We start from the raw sequence: 12,894 nt of genomic DNA, 5'->3' as shown, positions 1-12,894 counted from the left end.
CTTCACATAAATTAAATACTCATTAGACCATTCATCTAAGATTAATTTTATTTCTCTCTCAATAGTTATCAAAGGGCACTTCAAAATAATTGGAATTCCTCTTTAAGTGGAATGGTAATTTTTTTGTTAAAATTTCAGAAATTATTGTGGTTTAGGAAAACAGTGTCTATTTCACATATATTAAATAGTAAGATTTCTCACATCAAGTTAATAGTATGTACAAAATAGAAATATGCAAATCATTGCAATTAGTTTAAGGACCTATGGGCAACTATTGCATCTATAGATGAACATTTTATCTGTGAGATTTTAGTGAACTTGATCTAAATAGACCTCAGTAGGGTAATCCTACAGTTATGGGCCCTGACAATATTGGACTCAGAAGGGTAGTCTTGTACTGGCCATTTTTTATTTGTAAATATTGTGCTTAATTTAGTAACCTTTAATTATTTATTCTATCATATCAGTTTGTTATGCTACAAAGACCTATTTCTTCTCCATCCACTCTGGACAGGATATCTCATCTCACAGTCAACAAAGCTATAAATTTCAAATAATACAAAAATAGTTTGCTAACTTGACAGAAAAGTTCATTTATTAACTGATAGTTTGTATTTGAGCAAACTTGAAATAAAAACTCCCACTTGACCATAATTTTGATGCAAAAACTTGGTTTTTGGTTAAGAAGTTCAAAATTTAGTCAGCAGTAACCTCATACTCCCTCTTCCACAGAAAAAAAAAAAAATCAGTCTTCTGCATATCTTGTAAATATTATCTTCTTTTTCAATTAAGTATCCTAAGCTGTTTTCCAGTGATACGATTATCCTTCACTTGAGAGTATATTTTTGACACTGATAATGATCCCTTAAAGCAACAGTCTACAACAAATTAATCGTAAAGCCCTAATTTTATAGCAAAAAGAGAAATGCCTGAATTCTTTGAGAGCATTATTAATGCTCTCATTAATGACTGTTGCAAATTTCACATTTCTTTTTTTTATAATTAGAAAAGTTAATCCAGTTATTCCCAGAAGTCTACATGCAGTTATGAAATCCTTCATCTTTTTATGACTGCCCCTGAGGTTTGTTTTTCATTTTTAGTAAATGAATCTTCCTCTGACACTAACTGTGCCTATGTATCTAATGGTCAGACTGAAGGTTTGGGTTTTATTCTTCGAATTTACTGCATCATTGCGGATACCTCTGCTATGTTTCCATTGTACAATTTTTCTCATATTTTCACTTGTTCCCATCTTCCATGCACATTATTTAACAGATCAACCTCTGACTTAACATCTTTTCATTTTTTTATCAGGTCCCTCCATACCTGCTGACACATGCTAGAACAGGAACATCTAAATATAAATATATGTATGTGTAAATATATATGTATACATATACATAAACACACACACATATAAGAATGAATACTTGCAGCTATGTCCATATCTCTTTGGGGTGTTATTTAGTCTGTCCTGCATTATTGTGTAAGAAATTATACTGTATATTCCATCTGTTTTTCCTGAAACTCTCCTTTGACTTTTTACTTGACTAGTAACAATGAAGTTTTTTCCAAATTTCATCTCAGTGTACATATTGCACCAATTCAGATTATTCTAAAAGGGAATATAATTGCTCAGACAGGAGTCAGCTATGTCACTCTAAAAATTAGATTTAGAAAAATATTCCAATTTTATCATTTATTGTAACATCAATAAGCAGAATTATTGGAAAATATTATTTTTATTTCCTTTTTTATTATTTTTTTATTATTTATTTTAAATTATAAACATGAACAAATTATGGGATTTGTATATTTTTCCTCCTCCTTAAACTTATAAAACCATATATAGGAATAGTTGTGCTTTTGGAAGAATTTGTAATGGGAAAGCTAGAAACTTGTTTTCACTTAGGAAGCCTGCAAAGTACCCTCTGAAGAGGGTTATATGTTGTTTTTTTCCCTTCTGCAGAGAGAGCTGTGTTTTCTCTCTCTCTCTCTGCTATGCCAGAGACAGATAACCCTAATAGACATGTACAGAGGCCTTGGGAAGGTAGGGGAGAAACAGAGAGGATACTAAAGGCCCTGGAGAGGGTGGGAACTTGCCTTTTTCTCCCTGGGGCCCGGTGTTTAACAGCATTGTGGGGTATTTGTAAGTTATTCGTATTCTGGCCTTCCGAACAAATTTTTTAATTCTTTCCACTGACTTGGCATTTCTGGGGATACCTTGTCTAAACCTCAGAGGGTGAGAAGAAATTACATCAGAGAATTACTTGTTGCCTTACAAGGTATGGGTAACACCAAAAGCATAATTTTCTCTTTACTAGTTATTTCAAAAATATCAGCTCTGAATCTTTGTATTCATAGAATCATAGAATTAACTGGGTTGGAAGAGACCCTCGAGATCATCAAGTCCAACCCTTGATCCAACCCCACTGTGATTACTAGATCATGGCACTCAGTGCCACATCCAGCCTCATCTTAAAAACCTCCAGAGATGGTGAATCCACCACCTCTCTAGGCAGCCCATTCCAATGCCTGATCACTCTCTCTGTAAAGAACTTCTTTCTAATATCCAACCTAAACCTCCCCTGGCAGAGCTTAAGCCCGTACCCTCTTGTCCTGCTGTTGATTGCCTGGGAAAAGAGACCGACCCCCACCTGGCTACAACCTCCTTTCAGGTAGTTGTAGAGAGTGATGAAGTCACGGTCAGCCCTGAGCCTCCTCTTCTCCAGACTAAACAATGCCAGCCTCAGCCTTTCCTCATAGGACTTGTGCTCAAGTCCCTTCACCAGCCTGGTTGCTCTTCTCTGGACCTGCTCCAGCACCTCAATGTCTTTCCTGAACTGAGGGGCCCAGAGCTGAACACAATACTCAAGGTGTGGCCTCACCAGCTCTGAGTACAGGGGAAGGATCACTTCCCTGCTCCTGCTGGCCACACTGTTCTTGATGCAGGCCAGGATGCCATTGGCCTTCTTGGCCACCTGGGCACACTGCTGGCTCATGTTCAACTTCCAGTCAATCAGTATCCCCAGATGCCTTTCTACCTGGCTGCTCTCCAGCCACTCTGTGCCCAGCCTGTAGCATTGCAGGGGGTTGTTGTGGTCGAAATGCAGGACCCGGCACTTGGTCTTGTTGAACTTCATCCCAGCCTATCCATGTCCCTCTGCAGAGCCTCCTGCCTTCCAGCAGGTCGACACTCCCTCCCAACTTGGTGTTGTCTGCAAATTTGCTAATGATGGACTCAATCCCCTCATCTAAATCATCAATAAAGATGTTAAACAGGAGTGGGCCCAGCACTGATCCCTGGGGGACACCACTGGTGACCGGCCGCCAGCTGGATGCAGCCCCGTTCACCAGCACTCTCTGGGCCCGGCCCTCCAGCCAGTTCTTAACCCAGCACAGAGTGCCCCTGTCCAAGACGTGGGCTGCCAGCTTTTTCAGGAGTATATTATGGGAGACAGTGTCAAAGGCTTTGCTGAAGTCCAGATAGACCACATCCACAGCCTTCCCCTCATCCACCAGGCGAGTCACCTGATCATAAAAGGAGATCAGGTTGGTCAGACAGGACCTGCCCCTCCTAAACCCGTGCTGTCTGGCTCTGATCCCTTGTCCATCCTGTAGGTGCTGTGTGATTGCACTCAGGATGATCTGCTCCATAACCTTGCCAGGCACTGAGGTCAGGCTGACAAGCCTGTAGTTTCCCAGGTCCTCCTTGCAGCCCTTTTTGTGGATCAGTGTGACATTTGCCAACTTCCAATCGTCTGGGACCTCCCCGGAGAGCCAGGACTGTTGGTAAATGATGGAGAGAGGCTTAGCAAGCTCTTCTGCCAGCTCCCTCATCACCCTAGGATGGATCCCATCTGGTCCCATGGACTTGTGTGGATCCAGGTGGCTCAGTAAGTCACTGACTATTTCCTCCTGGAATACAGGGGGGCTGTTTGGCTTCCTGTCCCTGTCTAACAGCTCCAGGGGACAGCTGTCCCAAGGGCCACCTGTCCTACTGGTGAATACTGAGGCAAAGTAGATGTTAAGTGCCTCAGCCTTCTCCTCATCCCTGTGAACTATGTTCCCCCCCAAGTCCAACAAGGAATGGAGGTTTTCCTTGCCCCTGCTTTTGTTATTAATGTATTTATAGAAGCACTTTTTGTTATCCTTAACAGAAGTAGCCAAATTCACTTCAAATTGCGCTTTTGTCTCTCTAATTTTCTTTCTGCATGACCTAGTTATACTCCTAAACTCATCCTGAGTAGCCAGCCCTATTTTCCATAGTCTGTAAGCTCTCTTTTTATCCCTGATTTCCTTCAGAATCTCCCTGTTCAACCAAGCTGGTCGTCTACCCTGCCAGCTTGCCTTTTGGCACACTGGTACAGCCTGTTCCTGTGCACTCGAGACTTCCTTCTTGAAGCACATTCATCCCTCTCTACCCCCTTGTTTTCAAGGGTTTTTTCCCAGGGTATGCTCTGGACCAGTCTTCTGAACAGGCCAAAATCTGCCCTCTAGAAATCCAGTGTGGAGGTTTTATTGGTGGCCTTCCTTGTATCCCTGAGTATTGCAAACTCTATTATTTCATGGTCACTGTGCCCCAGGTGGCCTCCGAACACTACACGCAGCCCCTCTCTGGGGGGCTGCAGTTTATTTTACTCTACAGTGAATCAGAGACTCTTCTTCCTTTGTCTCTTTCTCTAGGAATATTTTTATTTTTATTTATTTTTATTTTTATATGTAAAATATATATTTTTCACCAAGATATTTCTGCAATAATATTTCTTAAATCTGAAACCTGATTAATTATTACTTTTTCTTTTTGGACCTTTCTGACATATGATCTCTTTTACTGGTTTGTCTTCTTTATTTTCTCTCCAATAATTGGATGTCTTTTTAATGATAATATATTACATGTTCTTCCCTTCACCGCTATTTTCATTGTGAGAAAAAGCTTACCATTGTAATATCACTAATCCAATTTGTATTCCTAATGTTAGCTTCATAAAAATCTTGACTCATGCAACTATAATCAACTAGGGATTCTCAAAATTACTGAGAATTGAGAACCTAATTATACAAAGTTCATTTAGAAGTAGTCACATATCATAAATCAGCTATTAGGGGAACTACTGAAGAGAATGAAATTAACTTTCAAAATGTTTGACTTGTACCGCACAGTATTTCAACCTCGAGACAAAGAAGGCAAATGTTTAGGGTGACACTATTATTGTATCTGAGAATGAGAAAACAAAGACCTTTTAATTATCAGGGAAAAAAACCCATAAGAATAGCATTTAGGTGGGACATTGATTCTCTCTGAATATTTTAGTCAGCCATGTATACAATTTTTTTGCAGAAACTCATGGTATTTTCTGATTATCTTTTTATAGTAGAAAAGTCCATGTTTGCTCTTATTTACCATATGGAAAAACAGGACTAAGTTTTAATAATTACCTTGTCTTTCAGGATTTACCTTTGAACTTTTCTCCAGGGGTTGTTTTCTATTTTGGGGGATCTGGTTTTTGGTGGTTTTTTTTTTTTTTTTTTGTTTTTTTTTGGTTTTGTTTTGTTTTTGTTTTGTTTTTGTGTGTGTGTGTGTTTTGTGGTGGTTTTTTTTTTATTGAAAGAAAACAGGAAAAAAATATCTTGACAGTCAAACTTTCAAACTTTCTAAAAATTGCACTGACTGCCCATGTGACTTCTGTTCAGAGTTCATTCTAGGCCATCAATGACTCTACAGTACAGTTCAGCTCTGCCACTCTCACCATAGATATACTTTAAAAAGCAAACCTCTGAAATTGAGCAGCAGCTAAGAAACAAAATGGCAGATACAAGAGCCAGTGTTGTCATTCTGTTTACATCTCCCTTGAGACTTCGTAATTCACTAGGAATTCTTCTAGCAAAAACATCAGTTATAGGGTTAGAGAATGTACAAATTATTGGACATCAGCTTCTTAATGCTTCTGAAATTATTAAGCAACAGTACTCCAGAAAATAGTAATTTTTCAGCATCAGCAAAGCTAGGGAAACATATCACAGAGAATAAGGCTGTTAGGATTTTTTAGTATATGAACCTCACAACTTTATCTAATTCTGTTATATTATCTTGCATGTATGCCATGAAATTAGTTTATGATGACAAGAAAGAAGAATACCATCTGGAAACGAAACTGTAACAAAAGATGCTTTCACGGAAAAGATCAAGGTTCTTAGAGAAACAATAGAGGAACATTTTTTGCTTGAAGACATAGCGAATGGAAAGGGCTACCTCATGGCGTATGTTCCAGACTGATAAAATGAAATAAAATAAGGAATGTCTAAAATCTCTCATCAAATCCATATTCCACATGAACTCTAAAAATCCACTGAGGGAATGGCTGAGGTCACATAAATCATTAACTGTTAAATAACTTTTCTGTTATGTTCCTCATTTCTTGAAAATTTATACAGAATTATTTGGATCTCATATAAGTTCTACAGGAGGTTTAGGACCCCACTTGATCTTTTATTACTAGGTTTAATTCATAGAGTTACAAATTATGAACAAAATTTCAGTGCTGTTAAAGATATTTGTATGCAGCAAACATTGCCAAATGGCAGTATATGCAGAAATACAACAAATATTTAGTAGACACTGATGATATCTTGAACTTGTGACGTATATTTTTCTGAAACCTGTTTACTATGCCTTATTAGGAGGACAAAAAAGCCCCCAACATCTAAGATCAGACACTGAATGGTTAGAAAATTTCTGTTTTCTTTCTGTTTTGAAGCACCAGAGAAAAAAATCTCCGTGGACTACTGATTTAAATCAAATACAAACAACAAACACTACCTAAAATTCTGCTGGTTTTTTGATTACTAACCCTAGTATTTGTTTTGGAGCACAGAAATTTATAAAATATCCCTTTGTTGTGAGGAGTTATGAGACCCCTCAGTCAGAAGCAACCAAGGGAGAGTGTGAGCAGTGGAGCATGTCCAAAGGGCATAAGATTAGGGTGAAGAGCACATGAGACCAGAGGGGTTCTCCTTAATAGAAGTGGAAAAGTTTGGATATGAGTGTCTGATTCCTGCAGAAGAGCACTTGACTAAGGAGTTGGTGCTGGGCAACAAGGCTTTGACCTCTTTGACCACAGGGTCCTCTTCCAGGAATGAAGTCAGGAGGGGAGACATGGGATCTGCCTGGAGGAACAGGGCAACAGTTTTGTTGACCTGGTGAAGAGAGCTCTAAAGTGCATTTGTCAGGGACAGAGGGCATAACTATAAAGGCAAGTGGGTTAACAGGCCCAGGGAGGAACACGTGGGAAAGGACAATGAATGTCTCCCTACCGCTCTCAGAAAGCAACATGATTGGAAGCTCAGTTGAAGTGCCTGTATGGAAAAATTGTGCATCATGTGAAGCACACTGCACAAACTGGAAGTGCATATACAGTCCCAGAATTGTGGTGTTATCAAGATCAGAGACGTAGTGGGACAGTACACCTGACTGGAGGGCTGCAACGGATAGACTGACTCTTAGGAAATGCAGGAAGCAAAGGACAGGCTGCACAAAGTAGGACCTTGAATCAACAGAGCTCTCTCTGCTGTGCTACAGGCAACAAGCTCTTGAGCTTCTGTGGGCTAGAATAGGAATGAAGAGTCAAGAGAGAGGTCATTATGATGAATATCTGCTACAGACCATCTGATCAAGCAGTGGTCAAAACCTTTAAAGTACTAGAAGTTTCACAGACACAGGATCTGGTTATCATCAGAGTCATCCCCACATCTGTGAATGACAGCATAGCAGAGAATAAGTAAAGTAATAGATTTCTGAGGTCACTGTGAATAATTTTATTAACACAGGCATTGTACAGGCTGACTAGGTGTAGGGAGCAAAGAACCATACAAATAAGTCATATTCAACAGAGGCTGTGGTCACAATAACCATTAGCAAAAGATCTTGAGGGAAGTGAGCAAGACAAGTTATAGAACCAACTCCTTGGGCTTCAGTAGAGCAGATTTTAACTAAACTCTTTGTGAAGTAGTAAAGTAGAGGGCCCAGTAGAGCTTGTTTGACTTCAGGAGTAGCTTCCTCATAGCTCGAGAATGATGTGTCTATTTACGTGCATATATGTAGGCATAGTAGGAGGCTGCTAGGACTGAACAAGAAATTCCTGACCAAGGTGTTTAAACTGAAATGTGAAAAAAAAAAAAAACTCCAAACCAGTGCATGAAATGTGAAAAGAGGGACAAGTTACTTGAAAGGGACATAGAATCATAGAATCATTAAGGAATACTTTAAAATCAAGTCGAACTGCCAACCTATCACCACCACCATGTTCAACATTAAACCATGTTGCTCAGGAATGCAGAGATTGAAGGAGGAAGTACAAAGCTCAAACGCATTAAACTGGTGAGGAATGGGAAGAGTAGTCATTCTAGAAACCATTCTACAGGTGGATCAACAACAAAAGTAAAATGAAGGACATGGTGGTCTACTGCTTCAGCGGGGTAAGTGACCTTGGGATGAAGACATAGAAAAGTCTGAGGCACTCAGTGTCCCCTATGTATGTCTCTTCAGTAGGCTGCCATCAGGCCTCCTAATTCTCAATAAAATGGAAAAGTTTTGTGAAGAAAAGTAGTAACCACAGCACAGTAGAGAAAGACAAGGAATTCTAGAAGTAAATAGGATATGTGTAAGTTCATGGTACTTAAGCATATGTCCCTAGGGGTTCTTGGTGTGCCACAGTGTGAAGCTGCACTGTATCATGTTTGGAAGGCTGTGACAATCCAAGGGTGATCCTCCATAACTGGAAAAAAATTAATTTTTCATTTCTCATTTTCAAAAAAACAAGGATTCTAGCAACTGTCCATCTGTCAAGTTCACTTCAGATCTCCAGAAAATTGAGCTGAAAGTGTTTATCAAAAACAAGCACACAAAGGACTAAAAGGCGAACAGGAACAGTCAACTTTTGCCAATATAAATAATTTTTTACTGTCTCACTGCTTTCTTTTAGGAAAGGATTTACCTTGATGTCAACCAAATTTTCACAACACAGTTCTCCACTATGTCCTTGTAGACAAATTGACAGCATGTGGACTGAAGGGGCAGACTAATATGTGAGTAAAAATGTCTGGACAGTCAGATTGAGACAGCAGGGGTCAATTGTTTTAAGTCAAGCTTAAAGGTCAGTGATTTGAAGCACTTCCTGAGGATTCAAAATGGGGTTGAATTTATAAAATATCTTCACTGGTCTGGAGTATGGGATCTAATACACCCTGACCAGGTTTGCAAATGGCACCTGCCATTCAGACAGACTTTCATGACAGGATTTGACAAGCTGGAAGAATGACAGAATTCTCATGACATTCCAAAACAGAAATGCAAAGTCCTATATCTGGAACAGGATCATCACATGCAAAAATTATTTGTTAGGTGGTAGCTCTAACAGAAAGGACCTGAAGTCCTGACAAAACAGAAGCTGAGTCTGTGGTTCACTTTTGCAGTATTGAAAGCTTGCCTCGTATTGGGTTGCATGAACAAGAACATGGCAGCTAAAGAGAGAGAGAGAGTTGGAGCTCATCTGCTTGAAACTCAGCAGGCCCCATCTGAAATGCTTTGTCCACTGTAAGTCCTCCAGTACTAAAGAGACACTGACATTGACAGACTAGACTGAAATCATCAGGATGCTGGAAAATGTGCTGTATGAGAAAAGAGGATGAAGAAAATGGATTTTTCAGCCTGGACAAATGGAGACTAAGTGGAAATCTTACTGCACTCTTTAGTTTAGGAAAAATGGAACCAGAATCTTTTCATAGACTCACAACAGAAGAAGAGGAAATAGACATAATCTGTAAAATTCTAATATAAATTGGACATGAGAATGAGGACAGCTAGGTACCATAACAGGTTTCCAGAGAGGCTTCAGAATCTCCATCCATGGAGATATTAAATTTTCAACTGGGCAAAACCCTGAGCAATCTGACACAACTTTGAAGTTATCCATGGTTTGAACAGGACTGGGACTCAAAGAGACTGGACCACCCTTCAAAGTTTACATCATTGAAGCTTTTTCCTGGTAGAAGGCTTCCAAACCAGGAACTTTAAAAACCATTTGTCAGGTCATGCCTGGCAAATTGATGTAGCTAAGCCCATGTAAATGAAAAGGAAAAAAAAAAAGATAAATAGATAACATCTGGAGAGTTATTGTTTTAGTTATTACACTTTTAAATGGAGTATATTTTTAGACACTACATTAGTACACATAAATTTAGAAAGTAAAAAAAAAAAAAATTCAAACCACCTCAAAATAAATTAATTTAATCTGCTTTTTAAATATTGCCTTAATATTTAAAAGGTATTTCACGCCTTCATTTTTACCTCTGCAAAAAGGAACTGGAAAATCCCATGATGCACCATTTCCAGGACTCACAATACATGTCAACATGGCATGGCCTTCTAGGATGTAACCAGAGATACAGCTATATCGGATTTTATCACCAATGTTGAATCTTGTTCCATGAAGTACTCCTTTAGGTATTTCTCCTGGGTTGCCACATGTATGACTAGGTAACACTGTCAAAAGAAAAAATGAAATATGTTTGTTAAAATTTGTAGAATTAAGTAATAAATTCTTATCCAACAATTATACTTAATTATTTGGCTCTAGTTTTGGCATTGTTTTTTGTTTGCTTGTTCATCTGTTTGTTTAAAACAGTATTCCTTATACATATAAGGTGAAATTAGATTATGAAATCTACACACAAAAATATTTCAGTTTATAACAGACGTCATCATTTTTAAAGCTAATTTCAAACTCAGTTCATGGTTTTAACAGTCCTTCAGTGAAGTTCCTTACAAATTTAATATCAGGAAAAATGTCCTATAAATCTTGCTGCTTTTCTTAGAATGGAGTAAAAGAACTTTTTATTTAATTTTATTTTGCAAATATTGCAAAAATATTCATACAATATAATTATGGATGCAGGCAGTAGAAAGTCCTTTATGTAGAGTTTTCATTTAAGTGGTGGAATAGCATTTTAAAAGAATCAAATTACCTGGCCTCTGACAGTAAGTTAAAGTCTCAAGTACATAAAAATATTAGTTTTTCTCTTTAGTTTCAAGTTAGTCCAGATTCTAGAAAAAAAATTAAGTCTATATTTGTTAAAATAAACAAGAAATATGAAGGGAACTAAGCAGTAACATTGGGAAGATATGAATGGACATATTTTCCTTTTTTTTATTGTAGAAATTTACTTTCTTTTGTAAACATTAGTTATTTGAAAGAGATTGTCTGAACGAGTTATCATTTGAAGATGATACCCCTCCACCTACAAAAAACAGAAATATGTGTAGGGGAAGAGGAAAATGGAATTAGTTTTGTTGTTGAACTTCTTTGAAATTAATAGCACACCATTCCTTTCATGGAAGTAGTACAAACTATAATTCTTTAATTTTCTTTAGAGAAGAAATTCATCATGAACAGAGCACAGAAGATAAACATCCTCATCAGAGAAATGGTAGTCTGAAAAGCTCACATATAATTCAGGTATTATGTCAGAAGCCATATGTTTCATACAAATTCTTTCACTCCATACTCCTCTCTTTCCTTACTCTATCCTTGTGCAGAATAAACATAACCAACCTTACTAATCTGCATGTTGAGAGAATTAATTACTCAATACATGCACATCCTCAGAGTGCTGTAAAGCATTAAATCAATATATCGATACTAACTAAGCCCTATTATACAACATGTTTAATTATTGAATGCATACCCTTAATGCATTACTCAGTCACACTGGCATTTAAATGATAGTAATTGAACTTAATTTACAAAGCAAATTATATAACAAAATTTTGAAAATGTCAAAAAACATAAAGATAAAAAATTAAACTGGAGAACACTTTCACTTACAACATCATTTTATGAGAAAAATACCAAGATATTCTATAAATATTAGCAAGAAAACAAAAACCACATAACACTCTAATGAATGATGAGTTAGACATGTTTGACTAATGTTGCAGATCAAAGATTTAAGACTCCTGTGCATGACAGGAACTACTTAAGACTGTTGTGGGAATAGCTATCAAAGGTAGAAGCAAACAAGATGACACCTGACTTATTTTGTACTGTTTCAGCAGGGATATTAGAATAAGGTATTTATTTTTATGCACTCATTCACATCAGAAAGAGTGGTGGAATAGCATTTTAAAAGAATCAAAGAAATTATTTAAGACATCAGAAGAATTGGAATAAATTAAAGATACTGATTTATATTCCAAAAAGTTGAAAACAATGATCCATTATAAGTTACAGTATATATATGCTATTGTATGTTTTTTCAAAGAAATAAAAATTTGTTATCTGCTTTGATACAGGAAAATATGTGTAACACTCTTTATGTTATTTTCAAATTTTTAACAAAACACTGTAAAATGAAGTAATTTCATTAAAAGATCTGGTGCATGCAGCAAAAATTTATACAATCAAAAACTCAGCATTTATTTTTATGAGGGATTGTGCTATTAGAAAAAAATGCATTATGCAAAGCTATTATGACTTCTGACAAACTGTGTTCTTGAGGAATGCACATTACAGCAAATCTACATCTGCCATATACATGATAACTGTCACTGCCTAACTGCTGAAATTCTATTGCAGAAATTCAGTCTTCTATTTGTGTAAATAAGGTCTCCTACAATATGATGTTTAGCTACATCTTCTTACTATTGTATTTGTCAAGAACTCAAGAAAATATGGTACTTGACATCCTGAAACCGGTACATATATTACCACAACCTCCTGAAACCCAGTAAAAGATGAGCGATCTGAGAATGACACCCATGTTCAATAATACATACAGTTCACAGGATTTCACCTCTTGTCAAGATCAAGCATTCAACTACATTATTTATGTGTTTTT

At 37.3% G+C, this 12,894-nt stretch overlaps 1 protein-coding gene across 3 annotated transcripts in view; it reads right to left on the bottom strand.

Moving 5' to 3' along the window:
• Window positions 1-12,894, bottom strand: part of CSMD1 (CUB and Sushi multiple domains 1) — a 1,108,336-nt gene that overhangs the window by 544,995 nt on the left and 550,447 nt on the right. For all 3 annotated transcript variants that reach the window (XR_007628921.1, XM_050315426.1, XM_050315427.1), the window contains exon 4: window positions 10,346-10,540. Coding sequence is in view for 2 of the 3 variants with exons in the window: in XM_050315426.1 (XP_050171383.1) it covers window positions 10,346-10,540 (195 nt within the window). In the remaining variant the exon portion in view is untranslated. The remainder of the gene's footprint in view (window positions 1-10,345; window positions 10,541-12,894) is intronic.

The sequence above is a fragment of the Myiozetetes cayanensis genome, unplaced genomic scaffold, assembly GCF_022539395.1.
Source record: "Myiozetetes cayanensis isolate MyiCay16 unplaced genomic scaffold, myiCay2020 scf2-11, whole genome shotgun sequence".
In the NCBI taxonomy this organism is placed as follows: Eukaryota; Metazoa; Chordata; class Aves; order Passeriformes; family Tyrannidae; genus Myiozetetes; species Myiozetetes cayanensis.
Note: the sequence above shows the minus strand (reverse complement) of the source record. Positions and strands in the feature narration are given on the sequence as shown.